Consider the following 23,336-nt stretch of genomic DNA (forward strand, 5'->3'; position numbering starts at 1 on the left):
ATGTGGTGATCAAGAACGTGGGCTCTTCCACGCATGTTGTCCACTGTGTCAGATCCTCCCGGAACCACTAGAAAATTTACTATAGCAAAACTACCGCAGCCCAGCCTCGGTCGGTCTCTTATAGTAAAAATTATTCGTTGTTTATGTGAAATTCAAATTTAACTGGGCATCCTGTGTTTTATCTGGCAACCTGGGAAGGATAATATGGATGAGGAAAGGGATCTGACCCTGGATGGGGCACTCCAGGAGGACGCTTCCGGGCCTTTCTGGCCCGGGAACGAAGCGCTGGGCGGGCGCAGGGCTTGCTGCCGGCCGCCCGGCCCCGATTGCCGGGTGAAGAAAGAGGGCAACGGGCCTCTGCCGGAACCCCGCCCAGGACCTGAGGGTCAGGAAACTTCGAAACGACCTGAGATGGCGGGCGCTTGGCTCCCAAACAGCCCCGAGTCCCACGGCACAGGCCAGAGACGAGAGGCGGCCGCCCGGCTTCAAGATGGCGCCCGCGGCACCTGCCAGCTGTCAAGATGGCGGCGCGGGGCCGCGCCCGCGCTCCCGAGTTCTCCTTCTCAAGCCTTCCTCCGGCAAGGAGCGCGACTCGAGTCGCTGTGCGCCGGTTGCCCTTCGGCCTGGGTGGTGCGGCTGCTGCCCGCCGCGCACCATGCGGCTCCTTGGCTGGTGGCAGGTACTGCTGTGGGTGCTGGGGCCTCCCGCCCGCGGCCAGGAGGGTGAGTGCGGGCTGGGGCCGTGGGCGGCGGCGCGGGCGGCTGTGCGTGTAATGACCGGCGAGGTGGCTGTCTACCCGGGCGACGCTCTTTTACCTGCGCGAAGGCCCGCGCTGCGCGCCTCGCCTCTTCCTGGCGCTCCCTAGAGCGCGTCTCCCCGGGTTATCCCGACCTCCTTCCCCCCGGTGGTCCCCGCTCGCGGTCCGGGGTAGGGGCCGGCGGGGCGGGATGCCCGGGCCATGTTCAGGCCCCTGAGCAGGTGACTCAGTTGGGAGGAACCGTGTATTAGCGCTTACTGAGGCGTACCCCCATGTGCTGAGCACTTCATTATTAATGATAATCATCATAACGAATAGCCGACCTCTATGGTGCCCTTATTAGGAGCTAGGAACTGTGCATAGTGCTATCATTATCTTATTTAGCCCTCCCACCGATCCTATGAGATAGATTCCGTGAGTATCCGTGTTTTACAGATGAAGATGCTGAGCTCAGAGAGGCTAAGTAATCTGCCTACGTTTGCGATTCTGGTAATTGGCAGAGCCTGTATCTCTGACTGCAAAGCCCACGCTTTACTTTGCACCGTGCTGGACCACTTTCGTAAGAAGGTAACTCTTGCTCAGGTGCCTGTGAAGGACAGATGAGAAAAACACAGCAGATCCCAGGGTAACTTGCTGCTTGCCAGAGCATGCTCTCAGGGTCCCTCCGTGGGGAAGGCAGCCACCTGGAGGCATGGCTGGGCCCAGGAGTGGAGGCCTTATTCCCATTGTTTCTTCGCCCTACTCCGCAGAGCCCTATTAAAGTCCAGACCCTTTGGCCTTTCTTGTCCTTCAAAACTTAACAGGAATACACAGATCTTTCCTTTCCCTGCCGTGTCCTGGAAAGAGGCAGGGCAGCCGGCTTGCTGAGTAATGAAAAGTAATGAAAACACTCATTATCTGCCAGGCAGTGTGCTTAGTGCTTTTTGAGCATCATCTTATTTAGTCTTTAAATGCTTATGAAATGTATGTTGTTATTGTCCCCATTTGATAGATGAGTAAACTGAGACTCAGCATCCCCTAAGTCTTTTACCAAGGTCCAACAGCAGAAGTTGAGACGCTACAATTCAAGCCTCTGTCTGCCTGACCTCACAGTCAAAGCTCTGTACCACACTTCTCTGTCACTACACTTAACCACCAGCCTCAGAGAGGGGACAGCATGTGCTGGATATCTTCTGTTTGTCTCTCAGATCATTCTTCAGCCTTCTCCACCCTGCTCTGTGCCCTGAGTAGCTGTCCTGTATGGAATAAACAACTGGCTCTTCTGTCTTCTGGCTTCTGTTGTGTTGGCATGAAGGGAGAGTGAGGTCAGGTTATTGATTCTCTCAGCTCCCTCCCTTGGGGATATCGCAGGTTGGCTGTGTCCCTCCACTGAAAGTTAGGGCTTCTAGAAGGTTGTACTCTCTGTTTCAAGGCTTCTGCCTCTGGACTCTTAAGGTCTATGAGTGGTAACTGGCTCCCCCTCTGCTGTTATTGACCCTGGGATTCCTTACCATTGCTTTTGGTTTCTCTACACCCAGCTCACATGTTGGAGGTACCTTTATTAAGTTCTCCTCCAATTGTCCAAGTTACACGTGCTGTTTCCTGGCAGAACACTGGCTGATTCAGCAGTCAGTGTGAGCCTACCTGGCAGGGAGGGTCACGGCATACAGACCTGAGGGTAACACCAGCCATGGGGTGGGTCACTGGTCATCATGGCCAGGCCATGAATGGGGTGAGGACGAGGAAGCTTCACCAGCTGGTTCCTTTTGGGGGTGGCTGAAAATCCAAGGCTTTTTTTCTGCAGAGGATACCACTGGCAAATTAGCAACTGGAGGTGGCAGTGCTGTCCAGGTGTCAAGGAACGGGTGCCAACCCTGGACTTCAACACCCCACACCTGTCTTCACTAGACAGTCAGCTAGCAGATTCTGACTGAGCACCTGTCATATGCCATATGCTCTGTTAGGCACTCTGGGTGCAGTGGAGAGCAAGTAGAGAAATACGCCCACCCTCCTGTCTGATGGGGAAGGCAGGCATTAAATGACCACAAATAATTAAGTAAATTTTCCACAAGAGTGGAAAATGCTTCAAGGAGAGCCCCAGGGCATTATGGAATGCTGTAATGGGAGACCCTTCTGGTATGAGGGTCTAGGAGGGTGAAGTTCACCTTACAGAGGTGAAGTTTAGGGTGAGATCTGAAGGATGTGTCAGATTAGCCAGAAGAAGAGAGGGAGTGGAGGGAGGGCTCTTGGCAGAGAAACAGCCCTCGGGACGGTTCTGAGGTAGGGGGAGGAGGGTATGAGTGATCAGGGACCAGAAATGTCTAGTGGCACCTGTTGGGAGCATGGACAGAGGCCTTATCACCTGGGGCCTGGTAGTCATGCTACAGAGCATGGATTCATTCACAGCGTAGGGGGAAGCCATTGAAAGGGTTTGAGCAGGGGAGTGACATGATCACATTTGCCTTTGACTTTCAGTTTCACTTGGATGCTGTGAGGAGAAGGGTTTGGAGAGGGGGTAGAGGGCCAACCAGGAAGACCATTTTGGTGGTTGCAGCAGTTGTCCAAGTGAGAGATGACTGTGGCCTGGGCTGAGGGGTGTGAGTGGGTTGGGAGAAGTGGATGGATCCAGAGTGTATTTAGCAGAGGAATTAATAGGACCTAGTTGTGGCTCCCGTCCATCTCTTTGAATTGTAAGCATCAGTCATAACCATTATCATCATCATCATCATCACCATCACTGTAGCCATTTATGGAGTGCTTACCATGTGCCAGGGACCATATACGTCTTTTCTCATTTAATCTGCATGGTAGCCCTATGAATGTCTGCATTTCAGTGGTATTTTCTCCATTTGTTAGATGCACACACTGAAAATTTCCTATGGAAAGTACGGGTTGCTGCCCCTCTAACCCCCAGCTGTTTTTGGTCCTCCCCAGTTGGCTCCCCTGACACAGAAGCCATTATGAAAAAAAACCTGTGGCTGGTAGAGAGTCTTTTGAGAACAACTGAAAGGGTATGAAGGAGCTGACCCAGGCTAGGGCTCCTTGGCAGAGTTGGAGTGGTGCCCTCGCCCCTGTTCTCCAAACATATTCCTTGCTGCCAATAGTGCAGTCATTTCCACTTTATGCATGGCTCAAACTATAATCAGATGATTGACATTGAGAAGCAATCTTTTTTAAAAGGCGCATTACCATGGGAGGGTTCAATGGCTCTCACACGGTAGGTCATTTCTTGGAGTGGAATAATTCAATGTTTCCTTTCTTCCCAATGCTTAAATGAAAAAAATGGTACCTGAGGGTGTGAGAATTTTTGTTTTTTTCCTAACTTGTCCTCTCTACTTAAATATCTTCACAGGAGGGAAAAACAACACTCCTGACTCAAAATTCTAGCTCTCTGCATCACTCAGACTTCCTTTTGATTTTCTGTAAGGGACATCTATCCAGTTTTACATAAAGGTGATCAGAAGAACCAGATTCTATTTTGTGCCCTGATTTTTTTCTCTTGAGATTCTTTTAGGATATTGGCATTCACCATTTACTTTAGAGGACCTAGAATGTTGATTAGGTTCAGAGAGAGAAGATCTCTGCAGAGCTGGTGCATTTGGGAGTAGAGCTGGTTCCCAAATCCGGCACCCTTTGTTCTTCTCCAGACTTTTAGCCTCTCTGGCTTCATTTTCTGCTCTGTCTTGAGGAAGATCTAGTAAATATGTTTGTTTGTTTTTACTTATGATTATACAAGTAGTACATGTTTATCAACCAAAGGCTACAGAAGGACTGCCATCTGCACCCCATTGACAGAGCTCCTTGCCCAGGCACCCAGCCCCTTTTCTAGGTCATAGGCAAAGAAGTGCTTGACCCTCTTCTGTCAAGGACCTGTCTTGCTTCTCAAGCCCTGTACTCTGCCCTCTCTAACCTGTATTGTCACCTCTCCCTGCTTACTCACTTTCCCATGAGCTTTATATATCCTTAAATTTCTCCTGTGTCCTAAAAACCAAAACAAAAATTTCCCTTAGCCCCCTGCCTGCCCATAACAACTACCGGGTCTTTCTTTTCCCCTTCAGAGCTAGACTTTCAGAAAGAATTGTATATATTTATTTACGTAGTTACCATTTCTGGTGCTCTTCATTCTTTTGTGTGGATCCACATTTCCACCTGGTATCATTTTTCTATTGCCTGAAGAAGTTCATTTCAGATTCTTGTCATGTAGGTCTGCTGGTTATGAACTGTTTCAGCTTTTGTATGTCTGAAAACGTATTTATTTTGCCTTTGATTTTGAAAGATATTTTTGCTGGGTATAGAATTCTAGGTTTATAGTTTTTTTCCTTTCAGTCCCTTAAAGATGCTGTTCTTCTTGCTTGCATTGTTTCCAATGAGAAATCTACTGTCATCCTTATCTCTGTTCCTCTATACATAGCATGTCTTTTTTCTCCGTCTGCTTTTAAGATTTTTTCTTTGTCACTGGTTTTGATCAGTTTGATTATGATGTATCTTGGTGTAGTTTGTTGAGCTTCTTGGATCTATGGATTTATAGTTTTCATCAGGTTTGTAAAGTTTTCGGTGATTGTTTCTTCAATTACTTTTTGTGTTTTCCCCCATTTACTTCTCTCTTTTGGGTACTCCAATTATCTGTACATGAGACCACTTGAAATTGTCCCACAGCTCACTGTCACTCTTAATTTGGGGGGGGATTCGTTTTTTCATTGTGTGTTTCATTTTGTATGGGTTCTATTGCTATGCCTTAAGTTAACTACTCTTTTCTTCTGTAATGTCTAATCTACTATGAATCCCATCCAGTGCAGTTTTCATCTCTGACCTTATAATTTTCATTGCTAGAAGTATAATTTGGGTCTTTTAAAAAATTATTATTGAGATATAATTGATAAAACATTATAGTAGTTTCAGTTGTATAACATAATCATGTGATATATATATGTATATAGTAAAATGATCACCACAATAAGTCTGGTTAAAATCCATCATCACACACAGTTATAAAATTTTTTTCTTTGGATGAGACCTTTTAAGGTTTACTACCCTCTTAGCAACTTTCAGATATACAATACAGTATAATTAACTATAGTTACCATGCTGTGCATTATATCCCCATGACTTACTTATTTTATAACTGGAAGTTTGTACTTTTTGACCATCTTCACCCATTTTGCCCACCCCCTACCCACCACCTCTGTCAACCACCAAACTGTTTTCTGTATGAGCTTGTGGAGTTTTTTTTGTTGTTGTTGTTGTTGTTTTGTGCGGTACGTGGGCCTCTCACTGTTGTGGCGTCTCCCGTTGCGGAGCACAGGCTCTGGACGCGCAGGCTCAGCGGCCATGGCTCACGGGCCTAGCCGCTCCGCGGCATGTGGGATGTTCCCAGACCGGGGCACGAACCCGTGTCCCCTGCATCGACAGGCGGACTCTCAACCACTGTGCCACCAGGGAAGCCCTGTTTGTTTGTTTTTAGATTCCACATTTAAGTGAGATATTACAGTATTTGTCTTTCTCTGATTTATTTCACTTAGCATAATGCCCTCAAGGTCTGTCCATGTTGTCGTAAATGGCAAGATTTCCTGTTTTTAAATGGCTGAATAATACTTTATATATATATATATACACATATATATACACATACACATATATATACATATATATATATATACACACGTATACATATACAAATATATGTATATATATCTCACATTTTCTTTATCTATGCATCCATCAATTGCTTCCATGTCTTGGCTTATGTAAATAATGCTGCAGTGAACATGGGGGTGCATGTACCTTTTCAAGTGAGTGTTTTCATTTTCTTTGGATAAATGCCCAGAAGTGGAATTGCTGGATCATATGGTAGTTCTATTTTTTATTTTTTGAGGAACTTCCATACTGTTTTCCTTAGTGGCTGCACCAATTTACATTTTCACTGATAGTGCACAAGGGTTCCCCTTTGTCTGCATGCATACCAACATTTGTCATTTCTTGTCTTTTTGATAATAGCCATTCTAATATGTGTGAGGTGATATCTCATTGTGGTTTTGATTTGCATTTTGATTTGGGTCTTTTTTTATATCTTATGTTCTCTACATCTACTTAACTTTTTAAACATATGTGATGCAGTTATTGCTGTTTTGACAGCCTCATCTAATAATTCTGAAATCTGTGCAAGTTCTGGGTCAGGTTTGGTTGCTTATTCTCATTATGGATAATGAGGGGAATTTCCCTGCTTCTTTGCATGCCTGGTAATCTTCGATTGGATGCCAGAAGTAAATTTTACCTGGTCGAGTGCTAGATATTTTAGTATTCCTGTAAATATTCTTGAGCTTTGTTCTGGGATACAGTTAAGTTACTTGAACACAGTGTGATTCTCACTTTTAAGGATTGCTAGATGGAAGCAGAGCTGTATTTACTTTAGGGTTAATTGGGCCCCACTGCTGAGGCAAGTCCCTTTCGCGTTCTCTCCCCAGTACCCTGTGACTTAGGAGGTTTCCCAGGCTAGTGGGTGGGGACAGGTACTATTCCCAGCTTTCTGTGGCTGTTGGGTACTGTTACCTCTAATCCCTTTGAGTGGTTCTTTCCCTGGCTTACAGGCATATGCTGACCAGTATACTCAAGGTGGGGCCCCCTCCACAGATCTCCAGAGTCCTCTTTCTGCAGCTCTCCCATCTCCAGTATTCTGTCCTGCAAGCTCTAGCTTCTTGGTCTTTCTGGACCCTCAGTTCCATCTCAACTGGAGAAGTCAGCCGGGCCCTCCCTGACACAGGGCAGGAACTCTCTCAGGCAGTAAGCTAGAGCGTTTGTAGGGCTCTTCTCATCTGCTTCCTGTCCACTGTCCTTCGTTGTCTCATTGCTAGTCTCCTGAAACTGTCGTTTCACATATTTGGCTGATTTTTGGGTTGTTTCAGGAGGGAGAATAAATCTGGTTCCTGTTATTCCACTTAGCCTGAAGCAAATTCCCAGAGAGTGTTTTTGAATTGCTGAATGAATCTGCAAACATCTGTGGAGATATTCTTTGAGACGTTATACAAATGTGCATACCTTAGGAAGTTCCCAGATCCCTCCCCGGATTTGAAGCCAGTTGGTCATTCACACTCTGCTAGACACACTGTTTGCATGCAGAGCTCATTATACAGCTGGTGGCTCCCCAGCCATATGGTGGGCTTGTCTGAGTGCAGCTGGGCCCATTCGTTTCCCCTGGTCAGTGCCTGGCCTGGAGTCTGGCGGCTGTCGTTGAGGTCATGAGAGGTGGAGGGCAGGATTCATTGTACAGAGGTGAGTGGAGCTTGCTGGATGGGTGTATGAGACTGCCCAGGACTCTCCCCTTACCTGAACCTTTGGCCCAAGCCGCATCTAGTGGCTCCAAAGTGAGAGGAAAACCCTCCTCCTCTTCTCCCTGCTGCTGCCCCTGCTCTGCTTGGTGCACCTTTAGCACTCCTGAGGGCAGTAGCCCAAGGGCAGCAGGCAGGAGAGCAGAGGCCAGCTGTAGAGGCCACCCCGGGAAGGAGCTGGCTCTAGTAGCATTCTTCGGGCAGTGTTGCCCAGCAGCCCTCCGAGGTATCATGTGGGGAGGGTAAGGCCCGCTCTGGAGTAGCAGTCAGTAGACTTCACTCTTAGACGTGGCTCTGCTGCTTACTGGCTGTGTGCCATTGGGCATTACACTGAACCTCTCTGTACCTCATCTGTTAAGTCGGGATGATAACCCTTGTGCTGCCCATCTCACAGAGCTGTTATAATGGGTGCAAAAGATGCTTTGCCATGGTAGAATATTCCATAAAGCCATCATCATTTTCTTGGATAGTCTCATCAAAGAAACTAAATTGTTAAAGTGTTTGTATTATATTTTCCTAACTGGATGTCTGCAGTGGAATGTTTTTGCTTGTAATCCGCATGGCAAGCAGCAGGTTTTGCATGAAGCTATGTGTTTGTCCACTTCCTGGCATTCATTAATCTAGTATCTCCTTGTGATCTTCTTCATGACCTGGAGAATGATGGGTGGCTCTGTGATAGTTTAATGGGAAGGTAACTTTTTACTCTGGAGGGGAAAATTTCATATTTGAGAACTGTAATTCTTTGGGATTCATTTATTTTGAAGTTAGATGTGACTGTGAACATAGTGGCATGTTTTAGTTGCAGAGAAAAGAGGTCACTTATGGTCAGAGGAGCAGCCTGCTTACCCATTCCAGGTGGGGGCTGGGTACATGAGTGAGGAGGTGCCTTCCCGTGACCCAGTGGGCCAGGACCTGGCTGCTGAAGAGGCCGAGGCAGTGCTGGGGCTGGACGCTGATGGTGAACACATGGTAATGTTGTCTGTGATTCCTGGGGAAGCTGAGGACAAACTGAGCCCAGAGCCCAGCAGCGGCACCTGCAGGGCTGGAGGGGAGGAGGACTCGAGGTGCAACCCCCGGGAGAGCCTCTTCTCTCTGGACAGCGCTGGAGCCAGCTTCCCGGAGAGAGAAGAGGAGTACTACGCAGAGCCCGAAGTGGTGGAATCTGACCCCCCGCCGACAGAGGATGCCAACACCACCGAAAGTCTGAAATCCCCGAAGGTGAACTGCGAGGAGAGAAATGTGACGGGATTAGAAAATTTCACTCTGAAAATTTTAAATATGTCACAGGTAAGACAAAAGTATTTAGTGCTTTTCTCCTTTTCCGCACATTTCATTTTACGATTTAATACTCTATCAACTTTCAAATGAGGAGTCATAATCTTTATCATATTGTAAGTGGGATAGCATTTAATGGCTGCATCAGTGAAAATTCATCTGGCTTTCTGTGATGTTTGTAGGAAAAGGAGGAGATATAACTAGTGTTGAATATGCTTTTTAGGAGGCCTAAACCTAGTCAGCCTTGGGTTAATCTCACCACCAAGTCTCATGATAAAAATCCCAGTGGACAGATAGGTGCTTGGTATCAGAATCATAGCATTCTTCTTCTTCTAAATGAGGTATTTGTTATGGAGGCATAAAAATAAAATATCTGAATTACTAAAATTGTAATTTAGCATTGTTTAGACTAGTCATGTCCCTGAGAAGTATGTTTTATACATATATATATATATATTTTTTTTTTTAACATCTTTACTGGAGTATAATTGCTTTACAATGTTGTGTTAGTTTCTGCTGTATAACAAAGTGAATCAGCTATACATATATATATATCCTCATATCCCCTCCCTCTTGCGTATCCCTCCCACCCTCCCTATCCTACCCCTCTAGGTGGTCACAAAGCACCGAGCTGATCTCCCTGTGCTATGCGGCTGCTTCCCACTAGCTATCTATTTTACATTTGGTAGTGTATATATGTCAGTGCTGTTCTCACTTCGTCCCAGCTTACCCTTCCCCCTCCCGTGTCCTCAAGTCCATTCTCTACGTCTGTGTCTTTATTCCTGTCCTGCCCCTAGGTTCTTCAGAACCATTTTTTTTTTTAGATTCCATATATATGAGTTAGCATATGGTATTTGTCTTTCTCTTTCTGACTTACTTCACTCTGTATGACAGATTCTAGGTCCATCCACCTCACTACAAATAACTCAATTTCGTTTCTTTTTATGGCTGAGTAATATTGCATTGTATATATGTGCCACATCTTATTTATCCATTCATCTGTCAATGGACACTTAGGTTGCAAAGTATGTTTTTTGTTTGTTTGTTTATTTTATTTTTTCTAATTTTTTTAATACAGCATCTTCTTATTAGTCATCAGTTTTATACACATCAGTGTATACATGTCAATCCCAATCCACATCTCAACAAATGACCCAATTTCATTCCTTTTTATGGCTGAGTAATATTCCATTGTATATATGTACCACATCTTCTTTATCCATTTGTCTGTTGATGGGCATTTAGGTTGCTTCCATGACCTGGCTGTTGTAAATAGTGCTGCAATGAACATTGGAGTGCATGTGTCTTTTTGAATTATGATTTTCTCTGGGTATATGTCCAGTAGTGGGATTGCTGGATAATATGGTAATTCTATTTTTAGTTTTTTAAGGAACCTCCATACTGTTCTCCATAGTGGCTGTATCAATTTACATTCCCACCAACAGTGCAAGAAGGTTCCCCTTTCTCCACACCCTCTCCAGCATTTGTTGTTTGTAGATTTTCTGATGATGCCCATTCTAACTGGTGTGAGGTGATACCTCACTGTAGTTTTGATTTGCATTTCTCTAATAATTAGTGATGTTGAGCAGCTTTTCATGTGCTTCTTGGCCATCTGTATGTCTTCTTTGGAGAAATGTCTATTTAGGTCTTCTGCCCATTTTTGTTTGTTTGTTTGTTTTTGCGGTAAGCGGGCCTCTCACTGCTGTGGCCTCTCCCGTTGCAGAGCACAGGCTCCAGACGTGCAGGCTCAGTGGCCATGGCTCACGGGCCCAGCCGCTCCACGGCACGTGGAATCTTCCCGGACCGGGGCACGAACCTGCGTCCCCTGCATCGGCAGGTGGACTCTCAACCACTGCGCCACCAGGGAAGCCCCCTTCTGCCCATTTTTGGATTCGGTTGTTTGTTTTTTTAATATTGAGCTGCATGAGCTGTTTATATATTTTGGAGATTAATCCTTTGAACGTTGATTCATTTGCAAATATTTTCCCCCATTCTGAGGGTTGTCTTTTCATCTTGTTTATGGTTTCCTTTGCTGTGCAAAAGCTTTGAAGTTTCATTAGGTCCCATTTGTTTATTTTTGTTTTTATTTCCATTACTCTAGGAGGTGGATCAAAAAAGACCTTACTGTGATTTATGTCAAAGAGTGTTCTTCCTATGTTTTCCTCTAAGAGTTTTATAGTGTCCAGTCTTACATTTAGGTCTAATCCATTTTGAGTTTATTTTTGTGTATGGTGTTAGGGAGTGTTCTAATTTCATTCTTTTACATGTAACTGTCCAGTTTTCCCAGCACCACTTATTGAAGAGACCGTCTTTCTCCATTGTATATCCTTGCCTCCTTTGTCATAGATTAGTTGACCATAGGTGTATGGGTTTATCTCTGTGCTTTCTATCTTATTCCATTGATCTTTGTTTCTCTTTTGTGCCAGTACCATATTGTCTTGATTACTGTAGCTTTGTAGTATAGTCTGAAGTCAGGGAGTCTGATTCCTCCAGCTCGGTTTTTTCCCCTCAAGGCTGCTTTGGCTATTCGGGGTCTTTTGTGTCTCCATACAGATTTTAAGATTTTTTGTTCTAGTTCCATAAAAAATGCCATTGGTAATTTGATAGGGATTGCATTGAATCTGTAGATTGCTTTGGGTAGTATAGTCATTTTCACAATATTGATTCTTCCAATCCAAGAACATGGTATATCTCTCCATCTGTTGGTATCATTAATTTCTTTCATCAGTGTCTTACAGTTTTCTGCATACAGGTCTTTTGTCTCCCTAGGTAGGTTTATTCCTAGGTATTTTATTCTTTTTGTTGCAGTGGTAAGTGGGAGTGTTTCCTTAATTTCTCCTTAAGATTTTTCATCATTAGTGTATAGGAATGCAAGAGACTTCTGTGCATTAATTTTGTGTCCTGCAACTTTACCAAATTCACTGATTAGCCCTAATAGTTTTCTGGTGACATCTTTAGGATTCTCTATGTATAGTATCATGTCATCTGCAAACAGTGACAGTTTTACTTCTTCTTTTCCAATTTGTATTCCTTTTACTTCTTTTTCTTCTCTGATTGCCGTGGCTAGGACTTCCAAAACTATGTTGAATAATAGTGGTGAGATAGGACATCCTTCTCTTTTCCTAATCTTAGAGGAAATGCTTTCAGTTTTTCACCACTGAGAATGATGTTTGCTGTGGGTTTGTCGTATATGGCCTTTATGATGTTGAGGTAGGTTCCCTCTATACTCATTTTCTGGAGAGTTTTTATCATAAATGGATGTTGAATTTTGTCGAAAGCTTCTTCTGCATCTATTGAGATGATCATATGGTTTTTCTCCTTCAGTTTGTTAATATGGTGTATCACATTGATTGATTTGTGTATATTGAAGAATCCTTGCATCCCTGGGATAAATCCCACTTGATCATGCTGTATGATCCTTTTAATGTGTTGTTGGATTCTGTTTGCTAGTATTTTGTTGAGGATTTTTGCATCTATGTTCATCAGTGATATTGGTCTGTAATTTTCTTTTTTTGTAGTATCTTTGGTTTTTGGTGTCAGGGTGATGGTGGCCTCATAGAATGAATTTGGGAGTGTTCCTTCCTCTGCAGTTTTTTGGAAGAGTTTGAGAAGGATGGGTGTTAGCTGTTCTCTAAATGTTTGATAAAATTCACCTGTGAAGTCCTGGACTTTTGTTTGTTGGAAGATTTTTAATCAGTTTCAATTTCATTACTTGTTATTGGTCTGTTCATATTTTCTATTTCTTCCTGATTCAGTCTTGGAAGGGCATACCTTTCTAAGAATTTGTCCATTTTATTGGCATAGAGTTGCTTGTAGTAGTCTCTTAGGATGCTTTGTATTTCTGTGGTATCTGTTGTAACTTCTCCCTTTTCATTTCTAATTTTATTGATTTGAGTCCTCCCCCTCTTTTTCTTTTTTGCGGTACGCGGGCCTCTCACTGTTGTGGCCTCACCCACTGCGGAGCACAGGCTCCGGACGCGCAGGCCCAGCGGCCATGGCTCACAGGACCAGCCGCTCCGCGGCATATGGGATCTTCCCGGACCGGGGCACGAACCCGTGTCCCCTGCATTGGCAGGCGGACCCTCAACCACTGCGCCACCAGGGAAGCCCTCCCTCTTTTTCTTGATGAGTCTGGCTAATGGTTTATCAATTTTGTTTATCTTCTCAAAGAACCAGCTTTTAGTTTTATTGATTTTGCTATTGTTTTATTTGTTTCTATTTCATTTATTTTTGCTCTGATCTTTATGATTTCTTTCCTTTTGCTAACTTTGGGTTTTGTTTGTTCTTCTTTCTCTAGTTCCTTTTTTTTTTTTTTTTTTCTGTATGCGGGCCTCTCACTGTTGTGGCCTCTCCCGTTGCGGAGCACAGGCTCCGGACGCGCAGGCTCAGCGGCCATGGCTCACGGGCCCAGCTGCTCCGTGGCATGTGGGATCTTCCCGGACCGGGGCACGAACCCGTGTCCCCTGCATCAGCAGGCGGACTCTCAACCACTGTGCCACCAGGGAAGCCCTTGGGTTTGTTTTTGTAGGTCCTTTTCTTCTCTTGTGTTTCCCACTTAGAGAAGTTCCTTTAGCATTTGCTGTAGTGCTGGTTTGGTGGTGCTGAATTCTCTTAGCTTTTGCTTGTCTGTAAAGCTTTTGATTTCTCCATCAGTCTGAATGAGATCCTTGCTGGGTAGAGTAATCTTGGCTGTAGGTTCTTCCCTTTCATCACTTTAAGTATATCATGCCATTCCCTTCTGGCTTGTAGAGTTTCTGCTGAGAAATCAGCTGTTACCTTATGGGAGTTCCTTTGTATGTTATTTGTCGTTTTTCCCTTGCTGCTTTCAATAATTTTTCTTTGTCTTTAATTTTTGCCAATTTGATTACTATGTGTCTCGGCATGTTTCTCCTTGGGTTTATCCTGTGTGGGACTCTCTGCGCTTCCTGGACTTGGGTGGCTATTTCCTTTCCAATGTTAGGGAAGTTTTCGACTATAATCTCTTAAAATATTTTCTCGGGTCCTTTCTCTCTCTCTTCTCCTTCTGAGACCCCTGTAATGTGAATGTTGTTGCATTTAATGTTGTCCCAGAGGTCTCTTAGGCTGTCTTCATTTCTTTTCATTCTTTTTTCTTTATTCTGTTCCACAGCAGTGAATTCCACCATTCTGTCTTCCAGGTCACTTATCCGTTCTTCTGTCTCAGTTATTCTGCTATTGATTCCTTCTAGTGTAGTTTTCATTTCAGTTATTGTATTGTTCATCTCTGTTTGTTTGTTCTTTAATTCTTCTAGGTCTTTGTTAAACATTTCTTGCATCTTCTCGATCTTTGCTTACATTCTTTTCTCAAGGTCCTGGATCTCCTTCACTATCATTATTCTGAATTCTTTTTCTGGAAGGTTGCCTATCTCCACTTCACTTAGTTGTTTTTCTGGGGTTTTATCTTGTTCCTTCATCTGGTACATATCCCTCTGCCTTTTCATATTGTCTGTCTTTCTGTGAATGTGGTTTTTGTTCCACAGACTGCAGGATTGCAGTTCTTCTTGCTTCTGCTGTCTGCCCTCTGGTGGATGAGGCTATCTAAGAGGCTTGAGCAGCTTTCCTGATGGGAGGGCCTGGTGGTGGGTAGAGCTGGGTGTTGCTCTGGTGGGCAGAGCTGAGTAAAACTTAATCTGCTTGTCTGCTTATGCTGGGGCTTGGTTCCCTCCCTGTTGGTTGTTTGGTCTGAGGTGACCCAACACCGGAGCCTACCCTGCTCTTTGGTGGGGCTAATAGCGGATTCTGGGAAGGCTCACGCCAAGGAGTACTTTCCAAAACTTCTGCTGCCAGTGTCTTTGTCCCCATGGTGAGCCACAGCCACCCCCTGCCTCTGCCCAAGACTCTCCAGCACTAGCAGGTAGGTCTGGTTCAGTCTCCCCTGGGGTCACTGCTCCTTCCCCTGGGTCCCGATGCACACACTACTTTGTGTGTGCCCTCCAAGAGTGGAGTCTCTGTTTCCCCCTGTCCTGTCGAAGTCCTGCAATCAAATCCCACTAGCCATCAAAGCCTGATTCTCTAGGAATTCCTCCTCCCACTGTTGGACCTGGGAAGCCTGGTTGGGAAGCCTGACGTGGGGCTCAGAACCTTCACTCCAGTGGGTGGACTTCTGTGGTATAAGTGTTCTGCAGTTTGTGCGTCACCCACCCAGCAGTTATGGGATTTGATTTTACTGTGACTGGCGCCCCTCCTACCGTCTCATTGTGGCTTCTCCTTTGTCTTTGGATGTGGGGTATCTTTTTTGGTGAGTTCCAATGTCTTCCTGTCGATGATTGTTCAGCAGTTAGTTGTGATTCTGGTGTTCTCACAAGAGGGAGTGAGATCACATCCTTGTACTCCACCATCTTGGTTCTATACCTCCGTCAAGTATGTTATATTGATGAAAAGTTTTTTTTCCTCCAAAGAGTGTGAATCTAGTGTTTACTCTGGATTGAGAGCTGACCAATTTGTCCAGCCCAGCCATGCTTTTCCAGCTAGTTGGCTAAATGGTGATTCTAAAGAGAATACTGGGATACTGACTGACATTTTCTGTAAGATTGTTAAAGCCAGAGAGCAGAATGAATTCAGGCTGCTTATGTAAGAGAAGAATCCTAGCTCTGAGAGGTGTGATTGCTTATTTCAAATGAGGGTACATGTGGTATGTTGAGCTCCCCTCCGAGGCAGTTGTCAGCACTGGCCTTGCACCCTCCCCTCAGTGCCTGGTGAATGCTGTGCCTCAGCTCTGTGGCCTTTTAATGGGTGTCACACACATGACCAGGAGCAAGCAGTTTGAGCAGTCTGAGTTTTGGTGGTGGCAGGGATGGTGCACCCTCAAACGGAACTAACTTTTGGTCAAACACATGGATCTGACTGCTTAGTACAGACTTGGAGCTGCTGAGATGATAGTTTGGGCCTGAGACCACAGTGCTTTAATAATGTTGTTAGATTGTATGAGATGCAGAATTCCAAAGTTGGGACTGTGGCCTGTACCCTGTGAGTACTTAGTATATGAATTGATGAATTATGAAAAATATTAAAATTGCTCTATAGTAATATTAAGAAAGCTTAGAGGAGGACCCCTCCTACACTCTTGGTGGGAATGTAAATTGGTGCAGCCACTATGGAGACAGTATGGACGTTCCTCAAAAACCTAAAAATAGAACTACCATATGACCCAGCAATCCCACTACTGGGCATATACCCTGAGAAAACCATAATTCAAAAAGAGTCATGTACCAAAGTGTTCATTGCAGCTCTATTTACAATAGCCCGGAGATGGAAACAACCTAAGTGTCCATCATCGGATGAATGGATAAAGAAGATGTGGCACATATATACAAGGGAATATTACTCAGCGATTAAAAGAAACGAAATTGAGCTATTTGTAATGAGGTGGATGGACCTAGAGTCTGTCATACAGAGTGAAGTAAGTCAGAAAGAGAAAGACAAATACCGTATGCTAACACATATATATGGAATTTAAGAAAAAAAATGTCATGAAGAACCTAGGGGTAAGACAGGAATAAAGACACAGACCTACTAGAGAATGGACTTGAGGCTATGGGGAGGGGGAAGGGTAAGCTGTGACAAAGCGAGAGAGAGGCATGAACATATATACACTACCAAACGTAAGGTAGATAGCTAGTGGGAAGCAGGGAGATCAGCTCGGTGCTCTGTGACTGCCTGGAGGGGTGGGATAGGGAGGGTGGGAGGGAGGGAGACGCAAGAGGGAAGCGATATGGGAATATATGTATATGTATAACTGATTCACTTTGTTATAAAGCAGAAACTAACTCACCATTGTAAAGCAATTATACTCCAATAAAGATGTAAAAAACAAACAAAAAAAATAAAACATGCTGGGACTTCCCTGGAAGTCCAGTGGTTAAGACTCCGTGCTTCCACTGCAGGGGGCACAGGTTCAATTCATGGTCGGGGAACTAAGATCCTGCATGCCGCACAGTGCAGCCAAAAAAAAAAAGAACATACATGCACCCCTATGTTCATAGCACCACTATTTACAATAGCCAAGACATGGAAACAGCCTAAATGTCCACTGACAGAGGAATGGATAAAGAAGATGTGGTACACATATACAATGGAATATTACTCAACCATAAAAAATAATGAAATAATGCCATTTGCAGCAATATAGATGGACCTAGAGATGATTATACTAAGTGAAGTAAGTCAGAAAGAGAAAGACAAATAGCATATGATATCACTTATGTGTTGAATCTCAAATACGACACAAATGAACCTATCCAGGAAACAGAAACAGACTCACAGACATAGAGGACAGACTTGTGGTTGCCAAGGAAGAAGGGGGTGGGGAAGGGATAGACTGGGAGTTTGTGATTAGTAGACACAAACTATCACATAGAGAGTGGATAAACAACAATGTCCTGCTGTATAGCACAGGAAACTATTTAATATCCTCTGATAAACTGTAATGGAAAAGAAATTAACACAACATTGTAAATCAACTATATACTTCAATTAAAAGAAAAAAAGAAACCTTGGAGGACAGTTTATAACATGTCATTTGATAGTACTTTTCTGCTGACCTATGGATCCCTATGGTTCCAATCCAGAAGGTTCTTCGGGAGCTGCACTACTGTCTCCCTCCCGTCCCTGCCCCTACCTCCTCTCCCTTGACGGCAGCAGTGGTTCCTGTTTTTTGTGTATCCTTCCAGAAAAAGTGTACATCCTGTACTGCTGACTTTAACACTTTGTTTCTTTTGCCACAGGACCTTATGGATTTTCTCAACCCAAACGGTAGTGACTGCACTCTAGTCCTGTTTTACACCCCTTGGTGCCGGTTTTCTGCCAGTTTGGCCCCTCATTTTAACTCTCTGCCCCGGGCGTTTCCAGCTCTTCACTTTTTGGCACTGGATGCATCTCAGCACAGCAGGTATCTTCCCTTAGTATCTTCCCTTGGTGGGGTTTCTGCCTCATCTTGTTGGATGATGGTTGCAGTTACTTGGAGGTCATAATCAGTTAAGTTAGGAGCAGAGGAGGTAGGTTTGAGCTTGAGCTTTGAAATGGAACTGAGGGAGGGAGAAACAAGTGTGACTAGTGAGGACTGTCACATTCCCGAGGGAGACTTTCTGGAGGCCCCTTGAGAAAGAAAGACTGTTCTCTGCGTGGTGGAATTCAGTGATGGCTCTGCCTGATGGCAGGGGTGGGGGCAGAGGACGTTTTAGGGTCCGGGCCAGACTGAATTAGCAAAATTAGCATCCTAAGTAGGGTGTTCCTTTGTGACTTTCATCTGCAGCTTAGGTTCCCACCCTGGCAGCCTAACTCTGGGCACCCGTTTTATGTCTACTAAGGATTTCTTTCTTTCCTTCTTTCCCTCCTTCCTTTGCTTTCTTCATGCTCACATGTATTCTTGCATGCGTGTTCTTAGGAGACATTCAATAAATTTGACGCATTATTTTAGGCCTTTGAAATACATTTACCCTTGCTAAATTTATGTTCTTTCATATTGTTCAGTGGGGTTTTGTCTTTTCTGAATGTTCAGTAAGGTAAGTTACAAAGAACTTTGTGCAGATGTTGTATATTTCCCCTGTGACTGTGCCTGGGGTTATAAACTGTGTACTCCCCTCCTCCTCTAAGTCAGATGCTGCTTATTAGCAGGTCACAAGGAGGTTGTGTGTGAATAAATTTGGAAAGTCTGGAAGATAGTCAAGTTGGTGGTGAAAATGAGCCACTGATTTTCAGGGTGGGTAATGGAACTGCCAGTGTTTACCTGAAATTGTTTATGAATAAAGAAATTGCCCAACAAATTCCCACAAAGCCTTCAGGGAGAGATCTCAGTGGCCAGGCTCAAGGTTACAGACTGATTGGAAGGACATTCAAGGTCATTGTCCAGCTTTGACTGGGCTCTCCACTGCCCCCAATCCAGCAGGGCTGGCTCCAAGCACCTGCTTAGTGCTGTTTGGTTATGGGTCTGATACTAACCCCCATGCTGCCCCCCAATCCCTGCAGGCTTTTATCATCTCCTCTGTTCCTTCTTCATCACCATGCGTCCTTCTCAGTGCCTGGTATGGTGCCTCAATTATGGAGAATAGAGGATACTCGCTCTTACTGTATGGCGTGGGACATGTGTTTGCCTCATATGTTAATATTTATGTTACAGCATGTTTACAGAAGAAAAAATCCTGATCATACAATATTACCATTTTACTTCTGGGGGTAACTGAGGCTTAAAAATCTGCCCAAAGGTCACACAGCTGGTTCAGTGGCAGAACTGAGGCTTGAACCCTGAGCATTTTGACTCTGGAGCTTATATATACTCTGTATTCTGTAAAAGTGAAACAGTACTGCTCAGGTCCTATTACTTCTGAATTGTCCTGCCTTAATTGTGAACTTCCTGGTGTGTTTGCTAGGTTGTAGATTCCTTTGCACCGACTCACTAACCTAAATACTTAAGTTGAATCTTTTATGAGGGTTGGAGATGGACATTCTGCAGAGTCTGAAATTTCTTCTGTTAGGTAAATTGACATAGTGTGCTTCGTTCATAAATTAGAATTTTCTGGTCTGATCTGTTTTGGCTATTAAAAACAGAACTAGTGGAATAATTGTGTCATGGGCAGCTCCATGTTGTAACAGAAAGCAACTCAGAACAGAACACGAATGCCCCCAACCATGACCCACGAGGAAAGCTGTCAGGAGCAACTACAAGCCTGTTGTTTCAGTATCAGGAGCCTTCATAGGTCACAGGAAACTGAGCCTTCCTCATTTATTTCCATCCATTCTGATACGGTAATTGTGTGAGGAAGCCCACTGTTAATTCAGGTTTTCTGACTGACTTCTCTCTCTTGTAGCCTTTCTACGAGGTTTGGCACTGTAGCTGTTCCTAACATCTTGTTATTTCAAGGGGCTAAACCAATGGCTAGATTTAATCATACAGACCGAACATTGGAAACGCTGAAAATCTTCATTTTTAATCAGACAGGTATGTAGAACACTGTAGAAGAAGACATTTTATTGCTGGAGGAATGTGCCTTCTGTGGGTTCGGATCTGCTACAGTATTATCCTTAAGTGAAGGATTCAAGATTGGCTTTAGGATATAAAACTTCTTTTCTAATGAAATGTTAAGATCCTGTTAAATGTCTCCTGGTCAGTGGCAAGCTTAACATGAATAGGTAATACTAATATGATTATAGATACCTTTAAAAAATATAACAGCTTTATTGAGATAAAATTTACATACTGTATACCTCTAGATACTGTTTTACATACATTATTCATTTAAGTATAATATTTACACAAAAATATGCATCAATCACTAGTGTACATGGCACCGAATTTTCACAGAGTGAACACCCTGAGTAACCAGTACGCAGAAAGAGAACATCACCAGTCCCCTTTTAGCACTCTCACTCCTGTCCTCCCCAAGGATTACCACCATCTTCACTCCTAACACCATAGTGTACTGTTCCTTGTTTTTTTGTTTGTTTTTGTTTTATTTTGCGATACACGGGCCTCTCACTGTTGTGGCCTCTCCCGTTGCGGAGCACAGGCTCCAGACGTGCAGGCTCAGTGGCCATGGCTCATGGGCCCAGCCGCTCTGCGGCATGTGGGATCTTCCCGGACCGGGGCACGAACCTGTGTCCCCTGCATTGGCAGGCGGACTCTCAACCACTGTGCCACCAGGGAAGCCCCAGTGTTCCTTGTTTTTGACTTTTATATTAATGGAGACGTACAGTGTGGATCCTTCCACGCCTGGCTGATTTCACTGACCATTATGTTTATGGGATTCATCTGCATTGTTGTGTATGGTTGTGTTTTATTCATGTTTGTTGCTGTATAGAGTTCTATTTATTAATTCATTTGTAGATGCTATTTTAATTCCTTAATATTTGCCAAAACATAGGGCCTTATTTTTATCCTGTAAAAATTTGAGCACTGCACATTGATGAAATTTCCTTTGTTGGAAAATTCATTCCTCAAAAGCTTTAATGCCTCAGTTATTAGCACCCCTCTTCTTCCTGAAATATATTCACTGGAAGTAAATAAAAATTATAACATACCTTCCATATACTCTTAGCTGCATGTAATGACTTATATCTAACACAGAAGAACAAAGAACTGAGTTACCTCATAGGAGTAAAAGGCTTCTTACCAGGTAGTTAGTTATTCCAAGTCTTGTCCTGGTCCCCTGGTTGTCATTTAGATTGATATGGACAGGGGGAGCCGTTTTGCTCAGTGCTCCCAGAAAACTTAGAACCAAATGAAATCTAGGCGTCACAGCATCTTTGGTAATCACTGATCCCAGTGGTGGTGAGTTGTTCTAACAATTCTTCTTCTTTTTTTTTTTTTAAATGAGCTCAGCTTAACTCTTTTTTTTTTTTTTTTTTTTTGGCCATGCCACATGGCATGCAGGATCTTAGTTCCCCGACCAGGGGATGAACCCACACCCTGCAGTGGAAGTGTGGAGTCTTAATCACTGGACTGCCAGGGAAGTCCCCTAACAATTCTTTCAGTAAATTATTTAAAAACATTTTGAATTTAGCATTACTTACCCTGTGAAAACATTCTGTAGACTCCTGAGAATAGCTTTACTAGTTGTTGAACATTGGTCTTGAAAGAGAACAAAAGACAACTCACACAGTGCACTGACTAAGACCTTTCTGGTGAGTTCATTGAAATTCTAGTGTTTTAGCTTTGAGCAGCTGAATGGATTCCTGCTCCTTTGATGTGGTGGGGAGAAGGGCAAGTTACAGATTACACTGTCAGGCAAGTGAAACCCATCCCAGATATACTAGCTGTGGTGTTTATTTTAAGACTGCATATCATTTTGCATACCATGCAGAATACTTAAGAAAATTCTGTAGCGGGTATGTTTTCTATCTCATTTGAAACAACTGCTTTCTCTTTCAGGTATAGAAGCCAAGAAAAATGTGGTGGTAACTCAAGCTGACCAAATAGGTCCTCTTCCCAGCACTTTGATAAAAAATGTAGACTGGTTGCTTGTATTTTCCTTATTCTTTTTAATTAGTTTTATTATGTATGCTACCGTTCGAACTGAGAGTATTCGATGGCTAATTCCAGGACAAGAGCAGGAACATGCGGAGTAGTGATAGACTCAAAGGAGAGTTGGAAAGAAGAATTTCAATCCTTCATTTCAGAAATTAACGCTGCAATTTCATACATTTTCTCCAGCGAAGCGCTGACTTACAACTTCAGATTGAAAGAATCATGTGTTTGTTGAACTGTTGAATGTGTAAAAAATTATAAACTGGTCTTTCTAACTAGTATTGTAATAAGCAAATGCAAAAATAGTCCATAACATTCAGTAAAAATTCTTGTTTTTACTACTTGAACATTACCCAGTACTTAAGGGAGTAATCCAGTTTGACATGTGAAGATGTATTTTGGTGGAATAGTGAGTAGAATGACAGTATGCTTACTATATAGAGGCAGAAATAGGACTTTCAGGTTATAGTTTTAGAAAACTCTTGATTTCTTGTATATGTCTGAGAAAGTTGGTTTTCTGTTCATTTGCTATTTCTCTCCCAGAGTCAGTAAGCAGGAAAGTGTTCTTTTATGGGAAGAATAATTAGGATCGATAAGTGTGCCCTTTCAAGTAGCAACCAATGGGAAAATAAAGTCAAATACCGTGGTGTTCATGATCTCTGATTTCACTGAAAGCATCTGAAGTGGTTTAAGAAGTTGTTTCTGGGTAAGGCAGATATTAATCAGCATGCACTAATTAAACCTTAAAATGTTCTTGGAAAAAAAAATTCTTGGAATTGTGCTAGGTTTAGTGAGAGTCAAAAGAAATATAAAGTTGTTGTTGCCCACAAGTTGATTCTAGTCTAGTTTAGGATACGTGTAGAGATAACATGTAATTTACATAAACTTTTTGAAAAGCTGTTTCTAAAAGATCCCTTAAATTCAGATATGACAGCTGACTACATAATGATAAACTACTTTTATGCTGATCATTTCCAGAGCTTTAGATAGAATAGTTCATAAGGCGTCCTAAATTCTATGAAAATAG

At 43.5% G+C, this 23,336-nt stretch overlaps 1 protein-coding gene across 2 annotated transcripts; it reads left to right on the plus strand.

The window, feature by feature from the left end:
• The first annotated feature begins 411 nt into the window (after positions 1-411).
• Positions 412-22,962, plus strand: TXNDC15 (thioredoxin domain containing 15). Of its 2 annotated transcripts, none has more exons than XM_060143640.1 (5): positions 412-679; positions 8,858-9,345; positions 18,075-18,238; positions 20,154-20,284; positions 22,214-22,962. In XM_060143640.1, exons 1-5 carry the CDS (start codon positions 412-414, stop codon positions 22,408-22,410), a joined length of 1,248 nt encoding a protein of 415 aa, XP_059999623.1. In that variant the 3' UTR covers positions 22,411-22,962. The 2 variants fall into 2 exon arrangements, with proteins under 2 accessions (XP_059999623.1, XP_059999624.1); XM_060143641.1 differs by having other exon boundaries at positions 476-722.
• The last annotated feature ends 374 nt before the right edge of the window (positions 22,963-23,336 follow it).

The sequence above is a fragment of the Lagenorhynchus albirostris genome, chromosome 3, assembly GCF_949774975.1.
Source record: "Lagenorhynchus albirostris chromosome 3, mLagAlb1.1, whole genome shotgun sequence".
In the NCBI taxonomy this organism is placed as follows: Eukaryota; Metazoa; Chordata; class Mammalia; order Artiodactyla; family Delphinidae; genus Lagenorhynchus; species Lagenorhynchus albirostris.

What these genes read in the sequence shown, in the direction of transcription:
- TXNDC15 (XM_060143640.1), top strand. Translation starts at nt 412, where the DNA reads ATGGCGGGCGCTTGGCTCCCAAACAGCCCCGAGTCCCACGGCACAGGC. An exon ending in AAATTTTAAATATGTCACAG is followed by an intron (nt 9,346 to 18,074) that starts GTAAGACAAAAG and finishes CTTTTGCCACAG; the next exon opens with GACCTTATGGATTTTCTCAA. An exon ending in GATGCATCTCAGCACAGCAG is followed by an intron (nt 18,239 to 20,153) that starts GTATCTTCCCTT and finishes TCTCTCTTGTAG; the next exon opens with CCTTTCTACGAGGTTTGGCA.